This window comes from Hypanus sabinus, chromosome 1 (genome assembly GCF_030144855.1).
Source record: "Hypanus sabinus isolate sHypSab1 chromosome 1, sHypSab1.hap1, whole genome shotgun sequence".
NCBI classification, from domain to species: domain Eukaryota; kingdom Metazoa; phylum Chordata; class Chondrichthyes; order Myliobatiformes; family Dasyatidae; genus Hypanus; species Hypanus sabinus.
The window spans coordinates 58,911,032-58,932,163 of record NC_082706.1 but is presented as its reverse complement, the minus strand read 5'-3'; the positions used below and the strand labels follow the sequence as shown (position 1 = coordinate 58,932,163).

Below are 21,132 nucleotides of genomic sequence, written 5' to 3'. Positions count from 1 at the left end.
TATGAACGCCACAACTCTGGGTGAAAAAGCTGTGACTAATTTTTATTTATGTGCTCACATGATTTTACACCATATCCAGTTAATTTAATAATTAAATTAACCCACATAATTTATAGATGAGACAGTAATCTCATTGGATTGCCTTTTGCCTCGGTTTTCAGAAGCTCAAGTGTTCATCCCAAAGCACTTGTGTGGTGCAGAGACAAGGTTGTACACTATGTTAGTGGAAAACATTGCTCAGTAGGGAGAATTGTTTTGCTGGTGTGGAGATTGTTCACAATGGAAAGAGCTAAAAACATTAACAGAACATGTGTCAATGAGATTATGAGTCTGAAATGCTCCCTAACTGGAAATGAAACACAGAACATATAGCAGTATATCATACAAACAAGGCCTTAGGCCCTTGATACATCTGCCGACCACGGTGCCACATTAAAACACACCTCTGCCTGCACAGCATCTATATCATCCATTCACGTCAGCTCCTGTGTGTCTTTGAGTGCCTCCTAAACGTCTCCAACCCGTCTCCCTCCACCAACTCCATGGGAGCCTTTCCAGATATTCAAAATAAAACTTGTCCTGCACATCTTGGTTAAATTTCCTGCTTCTGTTTATAAAATGATGGTCTCCAGAACTGACATTTCTGCAGTGGCTAAATGACTATCCAATTTAGCATAACTTTATAAAACCTTTACCAGGTCTCCTCTCCGCCACCAATGCTCCAAAGAAAACAGTCCAGCTTTGTCCAGCAGCATTCAGCTGAACATTCTCAGCCCTCTTGCAAAAACCGTCACATACTTCCCAGTGATGGGGTTTGCAGGCTGCACAGAGAACTCCCAATGTGACCTGACCAAAGCTCTATAAACTGCATCAGTTCTTCCCAAACTTTAAACTCAACACCCTGACCAATAAAGGCAAGGATGACATGAGCCCTCTCTATTTGCATTGCCAATTAATTGTCTCCTCATTCACATGTCGGGCCCTACTAAAGTCAATATTTCTCACATAATGACCTCTCACCCCACCCCATTTAAAAGATCTGACTATAGAAATTTGGATTCTTTTACGCGGACTGCTGCAGTTTCCAGTGTATGTTGTCAGCCTCTAGGACGTTCACTTCCAGTATGGTTTTCTGCAATGTGGATTACATACAAACACAGGTAACAGGGTAAGGATACGTCATTGGAGCCACCAAAGTGCCCCATTCTTTCACAGGATAATGGCCAACTCCATACAATAGGAGAGGAGCTGCTGTATTTTTAACCATTTGTCAGACGATCACCCAAGCACCTTGGGCCATGCACACTTCTTGTCACCCTCTTCTATGTAAGACGGAGTTAAACTGGAGACAGTACAGTGAAAATAAATACAAGGAAAATAAATAAATGGCAGGACAGGAGGACCCGCGTTAGAATGAGTGGTGGTGAAGTTTATGAACATCACTGACATTGTGCATGATAAAGTCTGTTTACAGTATCTGGCAGTCCAAAACATGGATACGAGTTTCGGGTAAGAACAGAATGATGTAAGAGAACAGGAGACATAGGGTAGTGAGTGTATAGAACGAGTTGCCAGAAATGACTGAGGAAGGTACAATCATATTGTTTAAGAAACACCTGGATAAGGATGGGGTTTGGAGGAACATGGGCTGAACACAGCAAATGGGAACTCGCTGGATGGGTGCTGTGGATGAAGGGACTGTGCGTGTGCTGTATTGCTCCCTGATACTGTGACTCCAATCAATCAATAGCAACGTTAAACCATCCCATACATTCACAAGCCCACCTCAACTTTGAATGACTACATTCATGCCTTTGTTATAACACGTTGCCATTTGATCTCTAAATGGATACTTGAGAAATTGATACTGTTTGTGGTTTGGTTCAGTGGAAAAATACTAGCAGAAAAGTACAGGGCTTATTTGATTTGTAATGACACCCATTTCAAGAAAGGTTATTTCAAACAAAATTCGGCTGAAATTTCAGAAAATATTGGAACTTAAGTTATAGTTTTTGAGCAATATCCACTTCAATCTTAAGGCTGATGGGCAAGATGGGAGCTGACGTCTGTCACATAGTCTTGCTGCAAATCACTGTTAGGAGACATAACGGAAGCACCCTGCTTGGCAATTGATGAGGAGAGGCCACTGCATAGGATCAGAAAAAGCTGTTGACAGTTGTAAACTCAGCCAGTTCCATCATGGCCACTTTGACCCCCTGCATTGGGAACACCTTTAAAATGTGATGTTTTGAGGGAGCACCCATCGTTAGGATCCCTCAACACCAAGGCCAAGTCGTCTTCCCATCATGGAGGAGGTACAGAAGGCTGAAGGCACATGATCAGGACCAAATTCCTCATGAGATTTCCGATTGGACAATGAACACCTACTCACCACTTCCCTCTCTGTTTGTAGTACTTAGTTAGTTTTTCCATATTGTAATTTATAGTTTTATTTTCTTAGTTTGTACTGCAATGTACTGCTACAAAACAGCAAACTGCATGACATATAACAGTGATATTAAACCTAATTCTGACACTGATTCTGTAGCATTCAGTTTTCATATACAGAAAAGGCTTCAGTCACAATACAATGCAACATTATAATCACTCTTCCAATTCTTACATGTAGCAATGTAAAACAACAATAGTAAAACACTCCCGGGCACAATCGTTTGGAGTTCCTTGAAATTCCAAGCCATGTCATACCAACACAAGTGGGCCACTCTGCCCTCTTGAGTCTATGCTATCTTCCAGCAGTACTAACACATCCACCCCACTGCCACAGACCAGGCATGTTTTCAGTGTGTCCTGTACAGCAGAGTGGTACATGGTTTATTATAGTCACATGTCACAAGGTACATGTCTTCTCGTACATACTGTTTACAGAGATCAATCATTACACAGTGCATTGGGCAAGAATAAGGGAAAACAATAATAATGAAGAATAAATTGTGACAGCTACCAAAAAAAGCACAGCACAGGCAAGCACTGAGGTAGATTGTAAAGGCAAGATTCCATCTTATCGGAGAGGAGATCCAATAACAATGAGATGGAAGCTGTCCTGATGCCTGCTGGTATGTGCTTTCAGGCCTTTGTGTTCTCTTCCCAAGGGTGAGGGATGGCAAAGAGAGAAGAGAGACTGTCCATTGTGGTGGGGTTTTGATTATGCTGACAGCTTTATTGCTGGGTGAACATCACTGGTCCTCTGTCCACCAGGAAGGGTTAACTGAAAAGGTAGTTTCTTTCACCCGTTGATTTGGATTTAACATTATCTTCCGAAAAAGAGAATAGAAATGTTGGAAGATGTAGGAAATATTAAGTGATAAAAAAGAGGAAATCCCAGTAAATACTCAAGAGGCCAGGTAACATTAGTGTAGCAAGAAATGATTCAAGTCGAAAGTCCTCTATCAGAATTAGTTGAGGAATTCTATCCCTCTCAGATGATGGTTCATTTCACATTTGAGGGTCACGTTGTTGTTCTCCTGCCTCCCTGTCCAACATTGGAATGTTAACCGCTGCTTCTCCTTTCAGACAGGCTGCCTGGCCTGCTGAGTGTTGCCAGCACCTACTGGCTATACTCTGTACACTGTGTTCCTTGAAACTCTGTAAACACTCCAAGACTGGTTCATTTGGAGTCCAGTGGCTGTATTTTATTCCCACAGGGGTGGTTTCTTTCAATCTGTCATCACAGTCGTGCTACTCAGGATTCTGTGTTCTGAGAAACCTTTCTACATCTCAGAACTTCAGAAGCTTCACTCCACAATAGCCCGTGATGTCAAATGAAGCTGCCACTGTGAAGATTGGCTCTGAACGATCCTGTTTACAAGCTTGGGCACAGCATGCCCCTCAGTTACTGGGGCAGATGAGCAGACAAGGCTCTACATTATTTTAACTGACAAGTTCTACCTGTTCCTCATTCACCAAAGCACTGGCAAACATGACATGGAGCATTATTAATTAACAATTATGACAAATTGGCTACCAATTAATCCCTTCACACTATTCATTACTTCTGCTACACGGCCCCAGATTCACTGTCCCTGATGACCACAGTAGACAGAATGGCATAGCATGAAACCTGTAAAATAAAATTGCTTAGGAGTCTAAGACGTCGATTGAAGTGGAATATGGTACTAGAAATTTAGTAGTAGGAATAAATGAGTGGACTAGTTTATAAACTAGGAGAAAATCCAGTAATCTGAGATGCTGAGGGACTTGAGAGTCCTTGTGCAGAACACCCTGCAGCTGAGTCGGTGGTGATAAAGGCAAATGCCATGTTAGCATTCATTTCAAGGGGGCTAGAATACAAGAGCAAGGATGAGATGCTGAGGCTTTATAAGGCACTGGTGAGGCCTCAGCTTGGTATTGTGAACACTTTTGGACCCCTCATCTTAGAAAAGATGTGCTTGCATTAGAGAGAGTCCAGGGTGCGAGGGTTCACAAGAATGATTCCAGGAATTAAAGGGATATCATACCAGGAACTTTTGATGGCTCCGAGTCTGTACTCGCTGGAATTCAGAAGGATGAGGGTAAATCTCATGGAAACCATTCGAATGTTGAAAGGCCTAGACAGAGCTGATGTGGATAGGGTGTTTCCCATGGTGGGAGAGTCCAGAACAAGGGTGCATAGCCTCAGGATAGAGGGGCACCCTTTCAAAACAGAGATGCAGAGAAATTTCTTTGGCCAAAGGGTGGGAAATTTGTGGAATTTCTTGCCACGTGCAACTGTGGAGGTTAGGTCATTGGGTGTATTTAAGGGAGAAATTGATAGGTTCTTTATTGGACATGGCATCAAAGATTACGGGGCCAGACAGGGCCCAGACAGTAACCGTAATGCAAGGCCTGAACACTAATCCTAATGCAGAGCTCAAACACTAACCCTCATGTAGGACCTGAACACAGATTCCTTAATGCAGGGCATGAACACTAAGCCTAATCCCTGGGGTAGTGATATTAGTGGATGCCATATTGGTGTCTTAAAGAGACAAGGACACACAGGAGGTGCAGGGATATGGATGGTGTGTAGGCAGATGGGTAGAGTGTAATTTGACATCATGGCCACTGCAGATACAAAGTTCCAAAGCACCTGTTCCCATACTGTCCTGCTCTGTGTGTGATTCTATATTGCTTCTACAAGTGGGAGAGTCATGAAAAAAGCAACATAATTACTAAGGAAATGTCAGGTCATTGAGAAGGTGGGTATGTGGAAATGCCTTCGCTCAGAGAGAGGTGAACCTTTGGAATTCTCTGCCTGTTGGAGGCTGGATCATTGGGTGTAGGTAGCGTGGAATTTGATAAATATTCGAAAGGTCTAGGGTGATGGAGAATGGGAAGAGAAGAGGTGAAGCCGGTATTGTTGATCATTTGAATGGTGGCAGAGGCTGGAATAGCAGAGTGGCCTGAAACTTCGATTTTATGATGGGCTTGAGTTAGCTTTATAATGTTGCATTTCAGTTTGGTCTCACATCCAGACAGACAGCACAGTAATCTAGCCATTGCCAAGGTATTTCCCCGTTTGGAGGAACTGTACCATGGAGGGTGAAGCAGGGGTTCAGAATTAAGCTGTCATCAGCTTCTGATGACGAAACATTTGTGACATTGCATCCATAGATAACTGTGGAAACAAGTCACGGTCTGCTCAAGACCGACATAGGCAATCTCATTCCCCGCTCCTGAAACGCTGTGGCGTCTGTGGAAGTCACAGTCCATACGTGCATACAGATAAAAGGCCAGAAAGCGCAAACAAAATCCTTTTCAGAGCTTAGAGCTGGCGGCATTTAACAAAGGATGGTCATTAAATTCTTATTATGCCTATAGCTCCAATTATGTCAGCACAGTCGCTAAAAAGCATAAATCCGTCGCTGCACGATGGCAACAGAGACTGCGTGAGTTATTTCCCGCTGTTTCGGTACGTGACTTTGGTCTGTACTTGTTTGGGGCCGCGGAAGTCCAGAAAGCGCTCATCAGTGAGAACCGCATCTGAAATCTCCTTCAAAATGCTGAAACTCTGTCACAGCCGGCGGCAGTTCCAGCAGCTGTTTGGCTCGATTCACTCGGCATCAGGATCTGCCTGTTCAAGACAGGACGGAGATTTCCATCTAAAGCAGGAACCGTGTTTCTCCAAGTGTCAGGGATAATTTATATTCCACAGCTAACTGCTTTAAGACATAATCACCATTTAATTCTAACCCCTGATATTGATTCAAAAATGTATTTTAATTTACAATTGCCTGTATACAGCCATGCACTGAGCCAAAGTAATCTGAGAGCAGTTATCTGGGATCTCTGCCCCGAGTAAGTCCTTCGGTGGTTTACCTGAAAAGACTGACAACCAGTCTGATTCTTCTGAAAGTTTTAATTCAGCTTCTCCCTGCTTCTTGAATCTTATCTTTTGCAGCAGTTGTCGCACTGCCACAAGCTGCGAGCTTGCTGCGTGTAGGCTTTGATACCGGATCTTTCTGAAGCTTCACCAGTACTGCGTGATGCACACTGTACTGGCTGTTGGACATTGCGCATTTAAGTATTGCAAAATAGCCTGATATATTTAACAGATGCTGAAATCATTGTCTAAGGTAACTCACACAGTGAATCAAGAGGGCCAAGTGGGCTGTGCAATATCCTTTTCTGAGCAGATTTAAGGAAACTCCTGAATAATTTTAGACATATACTGATAAAAATGTGGCTTGCTGATTAAAGGGTCAAACCAGTGAAGCACAAAGGAGACAATCATGCCATGAGACAGTAAGTGGGTGAGAACTAAACAAGGAACATGGATTGTGAATCCATTCCTTTACATTTTCCACCTACCATTTCTAAGTTTCTTATTTCATACTCTATCCCCCTCCCCATCCACCAGGATTCACCTGTCACATTCGACCTTGTACTCGCTTCCCTCCCCACAACTTTTTCTTTATTATTATGGCATTTCATCCTTTCCATATCTGATGAAAATTCCCAAGTCAAAACACTGACTAATTTCAGCAGATGCTGCCTGATTTTATTGTTCCTACAGACGTGTGAGTGGGTGTGTGGTGTGTGGTGTGTGGTGTGTGGTGTGTGGTTTACGGTTTGTGTGTTTGTGTGTGTGTGTTGATGGTGGACAGGGGTAGGTTGTTTTCTAGCATATCTCGTAAGTTGGAAGCCTTCAACAGTGAAAGTTTGAGATGGCAGAGTTTGCATAATCCTATTAGGATAAAATAACACGGCTAACACATTTAATGAAAGTTTGCATTGAAGCAACATTGAGATTCTGGTCAGGAGGAGGTGCAATACAGATATTGCCATTAAGGACCAAATGAGGTCTTTCAGGACTATAGGAAATGCCAAATAATTCTAAAGAAGGTATTCATGAGGGCTAAAACAAGGCACAAGTTAGCTTCTGAAGCCAATGTGAAGGAAAATCCCAACGGATTCCACAAAGAAGTTAAGTGAAAAGGGATACCAATGGACAAAATTAGTCCAATGGAAGATCAGCACATTCATGCATGGAGACAAAATAGTTGGGGTTAATTTTAAATTGAATACTTGCTGAGTATTTACTGAGGAGATGAACATAGATGAAATAGACATGATGCAAAATCACAGTACTTGGAAGCACATGGCAAAATAGACGTAGACAGCATGGCTTCCTCAAGGTCAAATCTTGTCTGACAAATCTGTTGAAATAACAAGCCAGATGGACGGTGAAGAATTGATTGATGTTGTGTACCTGGATTATCAGAAGGCCTCTGACTCTGTGCCAAACATGATGCTGCTTAACAAGCTACAAGCCTATGGTATCACAGGAAAGATTATTGTATGGATGAAGCAGTGGTTGACTGCAGGAAGCGAAGCATGTGAATAAAGGGAGACATTTCTAGTTGGCTGCCAGTGACTAGTCGTGTTCCATATGTGTCTGTGTCGGACCTATTCTTTTTCTGTTATATGTCAATGATTTGGATGATGGAATTGATGGGTTTGTTGCAAATTTTGTAGACAATATGAAGGTAGGTGGAGGGGTAGATGTTTTGAGGAAGTAGACAGGCTACAGAAGGACATAGAGTGATTAGAAGGATAGAAAAAAGAAATGGCAGATGGAATACAGTGTCAGGAAGTGTATAGTCATGAACCTTGGTAGAAGGAATGATAGGGTTGACCATTTTATAAATGGAGAAAAAGGCACACTAAACAGTGAATCACAGAGGTCCTGGTGTAGGATTCCCGAACGGTGAATTTGCAGGTTGAGTCTGCTCTCCGGACCTTAGCAGATGGGAAGACAATCGATACCATTATTAAGGATGAGATTCTGGGTACTTGAAGGGGCATGATTAAATAGGCCAATGTTAGCATTGTTCCCTTAAGGGGACTTCTTGCCTGACAAATCTGGAATTCTTTCAGAAAACAACAGGTAAGATAGACAAAAGATGGTCAGTGGATGTTACTTACATCGATTTTCATAAGGTCTTTGACAATGTGCTGCACATGAGACTGCCTAATACGATAAACTCCCAAGGTATTGCACCAAGTAACAATGATAGGTGACTGGCAGGCACACGGCGTGCGTATCGATGCTACCTATTCTTGTTGGCTTGACTTGGTGTTCTACAAGGGTTGGTGTTGGATCTACTACTTTTCACATTACATCTCAATGATTTGGTAGATGGAACTAACTGCTTTGCCGGTAGAACAAAAATAGGTGGTGGGACAGGTATTATTGAGGAAGCAGGGAGTATGCAAAAATACTTAGACAGATTGGAAGAATAGCCAAAAAGCCAGATGGAAAATCACACAAGGGACTGTCTCATCGTGCAGTTTGCTAGAACTAATAAAGGTGCAGACTATTTTACAAACTGAGAGAAAATTCAATAATCAGAGGTGCAATAGCACCTAGGGGTTCTTGCGCAGGATTCCCTAAAGATCATCAGACCATGAGAGATAGGAGCACAATTAGACATTTTAGACATTTGGCCTATCAAGTTTGCTCTGCCATTTCAAATGATCCATTTCCCTTACAGCCTCATTCACCTGCTGTATCCCTGTATTTCTTATGCCTTCACTATTCAAGAATCTGCATAAACATGCCTCAAATATACCTAAAAACACCTTGCACTGCCGCTGTGGCAAAGAATTCCAATACTCTCAACTTCACCACTCTCTGTCTAAAGCAATTCCTCTTCATCTCTTTTCAAAATCGACTCATCTGTATTCTGAGGCAGTGTCCTCTGGGCTTAGTCTCCCCACCATGGGAAACGTCCACTGCACATCTACTCTGTTGTGACATTTCAACATTCAATCATTTTAAATGAGTTTCCTCCTTCATTCTTTTGATTTCCTGTAAGTACACCCCCAGAGCCACCAGTCCCTTCCTATATGGTACATATTTCAATCCTGCTATCATTTTTGATAGTGTCCTTTGAACCAACTCTAATGTTAGCTAATCCTGTCTTAGATAGGGAGACCAGAACCATTGATAATATTGCAAATCAGGCATCACCAGCATTGAATAAAGCCTTAACATTACAGCATTGCTTTTACATTCCTCTCAAAATGAAGACCAACATCATATTTGTCTTCCTCACCACCGACTCAAACACCAAATTGACCTTTAGAGAATACTGCATGGGGGTACCTAAGTCCCTTTGCACCTCAGACTTGTGATTTATATAGCAATTTAGAAAATTGTCTATATATTTAGCTCTTCTACTATATTTGTATGCTCATGCACCTCCTAACACTTTATTCCATTAGTCACTTTTTGTGCATTATCCTAACCTGTTTTAAGTTATTCTGTAGCCTCGCTGTTTCCTGAACACTACGTGTCTCTTCACCTATCCTTGTATCATCTGCACACTTGGACCCAAAGCTATCAATTCTTTCATTCAAATCTTTGACAGAAAATGAAAAAAACAAGTGGTCCCAACACAGACCCCTGTGGAATATTGCTAGTCATAGTCAGCCAGCCAGAAAAGGCTCCCTTTATTGCTACGTTTTTTATCTCCTGCCAATCATCCAACTCTCTATCGATGACTCTTGCAAGGATAAGCCAGGGGATGACTGTTATGAGGCAAAGAGTAAGAACAAAGGGAGCCTTTTCTGCTTGACTGCCTGTGAGTAGTGGTGCTCCACAAGTGTCTGTGTAGGGTCCGAATCTTTTCATGTTGTTTATTAATTTTTGGGTGATGGAATTGATGTCTTTGTTGTGAAGTTTCCAGACGATATGAAGTCATGTGGATCAGAGGACAGAGAAGGACAGAGTTTAGGAGAGTGGGTAAAGGAATGGCAGTTGGAACAGGAGTGTCTGGAAGTGTATGAATATCCACTTTGGTAGAAGAAATGAAACCAATGATTATTTTCTAAATGGCGGGAAAGGCTTGAGCCGGGGCAACATGGCCTCGGATTCTACTCCCACAAGCACCCTCGATCCTATTTTGCCCAGACAGCTGACGCTTTCCGGCAAGATCCCACAGCAAATAAAGGACAGGGACATCTCATGAATTGGCTAAAATTTCCCGATCAACAAAATATAAACCTTGAAGACATCAGTGACTTACAGTGTACCAAATTAAATTGGATAAAACACGGGATTAAAAGGAAAAAAAATATAGAAGCCCTACTGTAAATGAGGGAACGTCTCACTTACTGGTCACTTGGAGAGTGATGGTCGCTGAGGTTTGTAAGCCTCTGGTTGGCACCATGTTCACGATGTATTCCCCACTGTCTGACTTCTCCACCATCTTCAGCTGCAGCGACCCGCTGGAGATGAATAGATCAGCTCTCGATGTATAGGAATTATCCATGGACACGAGTTCACCGATCCACTGACAGACCGTTTTCCCATTAAAACTCCAGCTTCCACTGGAGATGTTCCCCGACGGCTGCACTTCAAGCAACGCATTTCCACCGACGGTTGCATTTATTTGACTCTGTTCTACTTTGATGGTAAAATCCAGCGACTCACCTGAAGAAGAGAAAATGGTATGAGGATAAAGGTACAAACGTGGACAAACGGGAGAAATGTGCTTAGCTCAGTCTGCACTCGACTCAGTAAGATCGTATTTTGTAAATTAATCTTCTTTCCTACATCCATCCACCCACCGCTCTGTTGATTCTCTGACCACTAACCGTCCGGGAGGCCCTCACCATCAGTTACGAAGAAACAAAGAACAAGCGCCAGGAAGGGCAGCAGCAACATATCGACAGAGCAGCAGCCGCCTTACGAAGGCAGTTACACTCGGAGACAGAAACTCACTTCCGGGTCTCCAGGCCGCATTTTTGTTCCGTCATCAGAAGCGACAGAGCTCATTGGACCAAATTTTCATGGAACAAATTAGCTTGCGCAGAGACACCCGCCCACACATCACGTACGCGCACCCCCCCCCCCCCCACCCACACACACACACGCACACGCACTGCTGTCATGTAAGACCTTTGATTTCCTGATGGAGTTTTTACCCAGGTCTGCTTACAAGTCTTTTTACCCTGTTATCTGCGCCTCTGGTGTTTGAGCACCTTCCAATCTCAGAATCAGAATCAGGTCTATTGTCAACAGGCACCTGTCGTGAAATCTGCTACTCAATTGCCGTTGCTTAGGATTTATTAGTTTCATGTAAGATCCTGAATGTTGTACTAGTTGGTATCGGGGAGAGTCTATGGTCTGATATTCAGTATTTTCAGCCGAGAGAGACTGAAGAGTGTTTGGACTTGTTGGAATTAATGCCGAATGTTGTGCGTATAGACAACAGACAATAGGTGCAGAAGTAGACCATTCGGCCCTTCGAGCCTGCACCGCCATTCTGAGATCACGGCTGATCAGCTACTATCAATACCCGGTTCCTGCCTTGTCCCCATATCCCTTGATTCCCCTATCCATAAGATACCTATCTAGCTCCTTCTTGAAAGCATCCAGAGAACTGGCCTCCACTGCCTTCTGAGGTAGTGCATTCCACACCCCGACAACTCTCTGGGAGAAGAAGTTTCTCCTTAATTCTGTCCTAAATGACCTACTGCTTATTCTTAAACCATGCCCTCTGGTACTGGACTCTCCCAGCATCTGGAACATATTTCCTGCCTATATCTTGTCCAATCCCTTAATAATCTTATATGTTGCAATCAGATCCCCTCTCAATCTCCTTAATTCCAGCGTGTACAAGCCCAGTCTCTCTAACCTCTCTGCGTAAGACAGTCCGGACATCCCAGAAATTAACCTTGTGAATCTACGCTGCACTTCCTCAACAGCCAGGATGCCGTTCCTTAACCGTGGAGACCAAAACTGTACACAATACTCCAGGTGTGGTCTCACCAGGGCCCTGTACAAATGCAAAAGGATTTCCTTGCTCTTGTACTCAATTCCCTTTGTAATAAAGGCCAACCTACCGTTAGCCCTCTTCACTGCCTGCTGCACTTGCTCATTCACCTTCAGTGACTGATGAACAAGGACTCCTAGATCTCTTTGTATTCCTCCCTAGCTGAACCGTTAGATGATACTAAGGTAGGTGGTGTTGTGGATAAGTCGGAGCATGGACGTGAGACTGGGGTCAGGTTGGCATTGATCGTGTCGCCAGAGGACAGGAACCGGGAGCCACATGTTCTGTCCCACGCTCTCATGTTTATGAATCTGAGTAACGACCGGGTTTCGAACTTGGAACAGAGGCAGTGGAAGTCAAAACTTTCACAATCTAACTTGTGAATCTCTCTCAGCATTATTATACATGATCACTGAATATCCATGGGTGCGAGATCTCATCACTTGTCTGCTCTAATCTTGACGTTATGTACGCTGGATTTCATTGTAATTTCCCCCAAGCAGTTTAAATAATATTTCGGACCTTGATATTCCAAAATCGTTGTTATAATGTCACCATGATATATGTTTTCTGAACATGTTGTAGTTTCACGTCAAATTAACGGTATTCCCTATATTTACTCACCTAAATCCCCCTATCAGCATTAACAAAACAAACACCTCTTCAGCATTAATTCTGCAAAGTAGATTTAGCTTAGTGTATTCATGGAAACTGCGGCTGTTGCTCCATAAAATCCTTTTGAAGATCAGCATGAATAAACAGCTGCATTTTTAATTTTGTGGAGCATATAACAATTAATGTATTCATCATTTAGCTGCTGAGACCATGGCACATTTTGGTCCAACATAAATGATTGTTTTCTCCCAGCACCTCTCTGTTCTGGAAATGAAGGCAAAAGTGTTGTGAAAGTTCAGATATTTCTAAAGTTATCTCCTTTTGTAATCGGTTTATTCACCACTGACTAAACGCAAAGATGCGCATTTTCTCCACCAGCTTTCCATGTAGATGATGTTGCATATCGTCTCCGTTCTGCAAAGAGAAAGACCTGCTGCCAGTTTTCAGAATAAATTATGAAAGGAAATTAAACAATGATGCTGAATGGTTCCCGTCTATGAGAAGGGTATTCCTGTACTCAGCAGCTTCATTTCCAAGACCTTCAGTAGATGGGCATAGAGGGATCCCAGTGATTGAAACATAACTTCTTCAGGGAGCCATGCCTTAAAAAGGCGTCGTGCATCATTGAAGACCTGCATCACATGGGTCTTGCCCGCTTCTCATTGCTGCAGTCAGGAAGGAGGTAGAGAAGCCAGATAGCGCAAACTCAACGATTCAGGAACAGCTTCTTCTCCTCTGCCACTTGATTTCTGAATGGGTATTGAACCCATGGACGCTATACCAGTATTTTTTGACGACAAATGCCAGTGATACTGCACCTGATTCTGACAAAATGAGGTTCACAACTGAAAAACTGTGATGAATGCCATCAGTGTCAATACAATAACTGTTATGGTCCGGTCCGGAACCCGCATTCCGAGTCTTGATCCGGTGTGGTCCGGTCCGGGTCCTGTAGCCGTCCCTCCTTTCACCCTTAAGCCCAAATAGGATTATCTTGGTTTAAGGAGGTGCACCTGTCAGTCAGTCTGTCTGGTGTGCCTTGTTCGCCTGGCTATCCTGTTTCAATCCTGGCTTGTAGTACCCACCATTAATCGTCTAGATCTGTAAGTCTGTACTTGTAGTCACGCTGGACTGAGTTCCCTTTCGATCCCTTGCCTCTTTTGGGTAAGTATGCTGGACTGCTGTTGCCGAGTGGTGGGGCTCTGACACTTTCCTACCCGTCTCTTCTGATGGGTTGTGCCCTGTGACCTGCCCAGGCCCCTGTGTTTCTGCCTGGGAGGCCGGGCCCTGCCCAGGAGTTATGCGGCCTGCCCAGGGGGCTATCCTCCCAGCAATCCATATACCATAGACCCATCCTTTAGCCTAGCCAGGGTCCTGCCTTCGCCCTGAGCTCTCTGAACCCCAGGATCACTTTTGCATGCCACGGTCTCCCCATCTTGTTCAATCATTTAGTTGTTCTTGTCCAGCCCCCAGTACTTCAGTGACTGTGTCCTATATTTGAGACCAGTCTCCACATCCTCTTTGTGACAATAACGGCTGTACTGTTAGGGTCTCAGTTGAAAGAGCAACATCACTTAACTCAGGTAAGAGCATGGTGCTACAAGAGTACAGTGTACAATCTGCGGGATGGAGTCATTATGGAAAAAATGGAAAGTTGCATCATCAAGTCATCTCCACTTTGCAGATAGAAATGGTCGAATCTTGACTGCACTGTCTGAAGAATCTTTACTTGTGACTTAATGATGGCTAATGCAACCACTGCTCCGTGGCATCCTCCTGGGTAGTGTACATTCACTAGAGTACATGTCATCGGAGTGAGGGGTAAGAATGCTCTACTGGAGGGAAGCAAGTGATTAAAAACACAAAATGCTGGCAGAACTCAGCATGCCAGACAGCATCTATGGGAGGAGGTGGTGACGACGTTTCGGTCCAAAACCCTTCATCAGGAATGAAGTAACATGGGATGGTCGGGGGGGGGGGGGGATAAGAAGTGGGAGCAGGGATGAAGTGGAGAGATGGGAAGTGATAGGCTGAAGGGAAATGGGCATGGGGGAAGTTGGAGAATTATGGGAAATAAAGGAGAAAGAAAGGTAGGACTGGGGGGAGATTATAGTGAGGATGAAAAAGAGAGAGAACCAGACTAAAATTATAGATAGGGATGGGATGGGGGGGGGGGTGGGCAGAGGTATTGACGGAGGTCAGTGAGTTGAATAGTCATGCTGGCAGGTAGGAAGCTACCTAGGCAGGAGATAAGGTATTGCTCCATCAACCTGCATGTGGCCTCATTTTGACAGTAGAGGAGGCCATGGACAGAAAAATCGGAGTGGGAATTGAAGTGTGTGGGGAGCGATCCCTGCAGAAAGCTGAGAGTGGGGGGAGGCGGGAAGATGTGGCTGGTGGTGGGATCCCATAGGAGATGGCGGAAGTTACGGAGAATTATACATTTGGATCTGTAGGCTGGTAGGATGATGGGTGGGGATCAGGGGACTCTATGCCTGGTGGGCTGGTGGCAGGATGGGGTGAGGGCAGAAGTGCATGAAATATGGGAGATGCGATGGAGGGCAGAGTTGATAGTGGACGAAAGGAAGCCCCTTTCTTTTAAAAAAGGAAGACATCTCAATGGTCAATGGAGCAATACCTATCTCCCGCCTAGATAGCCTCCTACCTGCCGGCATGAACATTCAACTCACAGACCTCTGATGACACCCCTATCCCCTCTCCCTTACCCCATCCCTATCTATAATTTTAGTCTGGTTCTCTTTCTTTCTCCACCTCACTATAATCTCCCCCAGCCCTACCTTTCTCTCTTTTATCTCCCATAATTCTCCACCTTCTCCCTAGCCCATTTCCCTCCAGCCTATCATTTCCGAGCTCTCTACTTCATCTCTCCCGCCTTTGTATCCCCCCTCGACTATCCCATGTTACTTCACCCCTGATGAAGAGTTTTGGCCTCAAACGACATCACTACCTCCTCCCATAGATGCTGTCTGGCCTGCTGAAATCTGCCAGCATTGTGTTTTTATTTATTTCCAGCATCTGCAGATTCACGCGTGTTGTCTTTGGAAGCAAGTGATTGTTGTCTTTTCTGTTTCACTGAGATACTGCTCACCTCTCAGACCCAGGCTACGTCCACACTAGACTGGATAGTTTTGAAAACACAGATTTTGTGTAAAAACGACAGGCATCCACAGTAGGCAAGCACTGGGTGTATTTAATGTCATTTTAATGAAACACTAAATGACATACCCCGCCTGCTTTCATATCGTAGCCGGACACAATTAATCAGGCTGGCATGCGTAAGCCTCTGCCCAACTACGTCAGCACATCTCCTGCATCACCTTACATAGCGCACTCAACAATTGCTGCACTACTATCAAAAACACTTACTGTTTCACCCGAGACAACAGCAACTCTAAAAATCTGCCTGTCCTCCTCCTGCTTGCACACGGGCAGAGAATAAGCAGCCAGGGTGATTGGTAAACTTTGAGCTATGGATGTTGTCTGCATGAATTTTAGTGAGGTGTTTAGCAAAGATCCCACATACGCGGCTGATCCAAAAGATTAAGGTGGATGGGAATTGACCATTTGGAGTCAGAACCGGTTTACCCACGACAACAGGTGTTAGTCAAGGGGACTGATTCTGGCTGGAGGTCTAAGATTAGTGGAGGTCCGCAGAGATCTGTGTTGGGTCACCTGCAATTTGTGACTTATATAAATGCCCTGGATGAAAATGTTAATGGGTGGGTTAGTAAGTATGCAGTTGAGACAAAGCTTGGTGGTGTGGATAGTGTGGAAGATTGGCAAGATAAACTGTAGATCAATTGCAGATATGGGTGGAGAAATGGCAGATGGAGTTATCCTGGTCCAATGTGAGGTGCTGCACTTTGGTTGGTCAAACATAAAGACACAATGTTGATGACCAGAAAGATGTTGTGATCCTCCCTGAAAGAGGCTATACAGGATGATAGGGGGGTTACGAAGGAAATGACTTCTGTGCCTTTACTAGTCGAAGCATTGAGTCCCAAAGTCAGGAAGTTATGTTGCACCTATACAAGACATCTGGGGTATTGCATACAGTTCTAGTTGCCCCACTCTAGGAAAGATTTCAACGTTGGTGAAAAAGAGGTTTACAAGGACATTGCCTGGATTAGCAAGTATGTGGTTGGACAAATTGGGTTGTTTTCTCTGGAGCGGTGGGGATCGAGGGGAAATCTGATAGTTTAAGGCTATTATAGGCGTAGATAGAGTACACTGACAGTATCTTTCCCAAGTTAGAAATATGTAGTATCAGAGGGTATACATTTAACGTGACAGGCACGTCTTTACACAGAGACTGTTCCTGGGATGTGAACTTGGGTTGGTGAGAGAGACAGATACATCAGAGACTTCTGAGAAATGCTTAGAGAGGCACATGAATGTGAGAAAATCGAGGGATATGGACAATGTGTAGCCAGAAGGGATTAATTTAGTTGGTCATTTGTTTACTAATTTATTTAATTCAGCACAATATTTTGGGCCGAAGGGCCTGTTCCTGTACTGTACTGATCTATGTTCTAGGTCTATGTTCTGTAACATTGTTCAGTCAACAATATGTCAATGTAATTTTCAGCTCAGTGTGTTGTTTTACCGTACCGAGCTCCAGAACTTCTTTCAGCATGTTGTCCAACTTTGCCAACCCATTCTTCATTTCCACAAATGATTCCCACATCACTCCCTGGGACTGGGAGCCTTTGCTCATCACCAGGCTGAGGAAGAGCGGTTCCCTTCTCTGTGAGTTCTGTGATTTCCTGTAGACAATGAACTTGTTGAGTGACAGACTGAGTGAAAGAGAATGGAGAAGACAATACCTGCTCAGTGATGGGACGTCCCAGTGACACTGACCACAGGAACAGTCACTAGGCAGCCTCTTCACCTACTCTGTAAATTTCTGGGACCAGTAATTAACAGCAAAACACTGACTGTGGAAATTACAAATCAGAGTATTATTTGAGTCACAGAGACCAGCAGCACAGAAACAGGCCCTTTGGTCCTTCTAGTCAATGCTGACCTGTTTTTGAATTTTCGAACATAGAATAGTACAGCACAGTACAGGTCCTTTGGCCCACAATGTTGCGTGGACCATTAAATCCTGTGTCCTATATATCCCCCCACCTTAAATTCCTCCATATACCTGTCTAGTAGTCTCTTAAATTTCACTAGTGTATCTGTCTCCACCACTGACTCAGGCAGTGTATTCCACGCACCAACAACTCTCTGAGTAAAAAAACTTCCTTTAATATCCCCCTTGAACTCCCCCCCCCCCCTTTACCTTAAAGCCATGTCCTCTTGTACTGAGCAGTGGTGCCCTGGGAAAGAGGCGCTGGCTCTCCACTCTTTCTATTCCTCTTAATATCTTGTATACCTCTATCATGTCTCCTCTCATTCTCCTTCTCTCCAAAGAGTAAAGCCCTATCTCCCTTAATCTCTGATCATAATGCATACTCTATAAACCAGGCAGCATCCTGGTAAGTGTACCCTTTCCAATGCTTCCACATCCTTCCTACAGTGAAGCGACCAGAACTGGACACAGCACTCCAAGTGTAGCCTAACCAGAGTTTTATAGGCCTGCATTATTACCTCACACCTCTTAAAATCTATGCCATAACATATGAAAGCTAACACCCCATAAGCTTTCTTAACAACCTTATCTACCTATGAGGAAACTTTCAGGGTTCTGTGGACATGTACCCCCAGATCTCTATGCTCCTCCACACTTCCAAGTATCCTGCCATTTACTTTGTACTCTGCCTTGGAGTTTGTCCTTCCAAAGTGTACCACCTCACACTTCTCTGGGTTGAACTCCATCTGCCACTTCTCAGCCCACTTCTTCAACTTATCAATGTCTCTGCAACTTTTGACAATACTCTACACTATCCACAACACCACCAACCTTTGTGTCACATGCAAACTTGCCAACCCACCCTCTACCCCCACATCCAGGTCGTTAATAAAAATCACAAGAAGTAGAGGTCCCAGAACCGATCCTTGACACCACATGTCACAACCCTCCAATCTGAATGTACTCCCTCCACCACGAACCTCTGCTTTCTGTAGACAAGCCAATTCTGAATGCACCTGGCCAAACTTCCCTGGATCTCATGCCGCCTGAATTTCTGAATAAGTCTACCATGTGGAACCTTGTCAAATACCTTACTAAAATCCATGTAGATCACATCCACTGCACTAACCTCAACTATATGCTTGGTCACCTCCTCAAAGAACTCTATCAGGCTTTTAGACATGATCTGCCCTTCACAAAGCCATGCTGAATGTCCCTGATCAAACTATGATTCTCTAAATGCGCATAGATCCTATCTCTGAAAACTTTTTTTATTGCATTTTTAAATGAAATATGAAAAAAAGTTATGGATATAAACCTTCCCCCGTCCCCTTAACCCATCCACCCTGACTACTCTATAGAAAAAAAAGAGAAAGAAAGAGAAGAAAAAGAATGAAAGAAAGAGTGCCTGGTTGTTGGTAGATCTCCACTTGCTCCATGGAGTTCGTAATAACTTTAATATATATATATATATATTTATTTATTTCCCCAAATAACCAATTGTTTCATCTTCAGAGCATCTATATATCTAATCCCGTCTTTTGTAAATAAGGGCTCCAAATTTTCAGAAATGTTTCATATTTATCTCTTAAATTATAAGTAATTTTTTCTAATGGAATACAGCCATAGATTTCTTTCTTCCAAGAGTCTATACTTAAATATGTATCCGATTTCCAAGTAACTGCAATAGCTTTTTTGGCTACTGCCAGTGCAATTTTTATGAATTCTTTCTGGTATTTATTTAGTTTGAGTTTCGGTTTTATCCCTTCAATATCACCTAGTAAGAGTAGTATTGGATTATGAGGAAATTGTGTTCCTGTAATTTGTTCCAGTAAAAGTCTTAAATTTGTCCAAAAAGGTTGAATTTTAGAGCAAGACCAGGTAGAATGTAAAAAAGTACCAGTTTCCTGGTTACATCGGAAACACTGACCCGATAAATTTGGATTTAATTTATTTATTTCTTGTGGTGTAATATATAATTGATGTAGAAAATTATACTGCACTAATCTTAACCGAACATTTATTGTATTTGTCATACTATCAAGACATAGTCTTGACCAATTTGTTTCTTCAATTTTAATATTCAAATCACTTCCCCATTTTTGTCTTGACTTATGGACTCCTTGTTTAATTGCCTGTTTTTGAATCAAATTATACATACAAGGTATAATTTTTTTAATATTTCCTTTTTGAATTAAAATTTCTATTTCATTAGATTTTGGCAATAACATTGTTTGAACTAATTTTTCTCTTAAATAAGCCCTTAATTGAAAGTAACAAAATAAAGTGTTATTTGCTACTTTATATTTATTCTTTAATTGATCAAATGACATTAATATACCTCCTTCAAAACAATCTCCTATATATCTAATCCCTTTTTGAATCCAATTATATAAAATTTGACTGTCCATTGTGAAAGGAATAAGTCTATTTTGAATTAAAGATCTCTTTGCTAATAAAGATTTTTTGTCTCATCATCAACATTTATCTTATTCCATAAGTCAATCAAATGTTTTAATATAGGAGATTCTTTATTTTCCCGTATCCATTTAGATTCCCATTTGTATATAAAATCTTCTGGTACGTTTTCTCCTATTTTATCTAGTTCTATTCTAATCCATACCGGTTTATCTTTCTCGAAAAAAGATGCAATAAATCTAAGTTGATTTGCTTTATAATAATTCTTAAAATTTGGAAGTTGTAATCCTCCTAGATCAAATTTCCATGTCAATTTTTCCAACGATATTCCTGACATCTTACTTTTCCAGAGAAATTTCTTCACATATTTGTTTAACTCTTGAAAAAACTTCTGGGGTAATTGTATTGGTAATGATTGAAATAAATATTGTAGTCTAGGGAATATATTCATTTTTATAGTATTTACTCTACCTACTAATGTTATTGGTAATGCCATCCAGTTATCAAGATCTTCCTGAATTTTTTTTCAAAAGTGGTGAATAATTTAATTTGTATAAGTTTTTTATGTCATTATCAACTCTTGTACCTAAATATTTTATACCATTTGCTGGCCATCTAAATTGAGTTATTAATCGACATTGATTATAATCTCCTTTAGTAAGAGGTAAAATTTCACTTTTATCCCAATTTATTTTATAACCCGATATTTTCCCATATTCT

At 42.5% G+C, this 21,132-nt stretch overlaps 1 protein-coding gene across 4 annotated transcripts in view; it reads right to left on the bottom strand.

Moving 5' to 3' along the window:
* The window catches only part of LOC132394141 (carcinoembryonic antigen-related cell adhesion molecule 1-like), a 63,902-nt gene extending 52,686 nt beyond the window's left edge, over positions 1 to 11,216 (bottom strand). For 2 of the 4 annotated variants that reach the window (XM_059969938.1, XM_059969946.1), the window contains exons 1-2: positions 11,101 to 11,216; positions 10,619 to 10,936 (exon numbers count right to left, since the gene is read on the bottom strand). In XM_059969938.1, coding sequence (XP_059825921.1) covers positions 10,619 to 10,936; positions 11,101 to 11,170 — 388 coding nt within the window. In that variant the 5' untranslated portion in view covers positions 11,171 to 11,216. Of the gene's footprint in view, positions 1 to 10,618; positions 10,937 to 11,073 lie in introns of all 4 variants that reach the window. The other 2 variants (XR_009512197.1, XM_059969954.1) reach the window with 2 other exon arrangements.
* Positions 11,217 to 21,132: the final 9,916 nt, after the last annotated feature.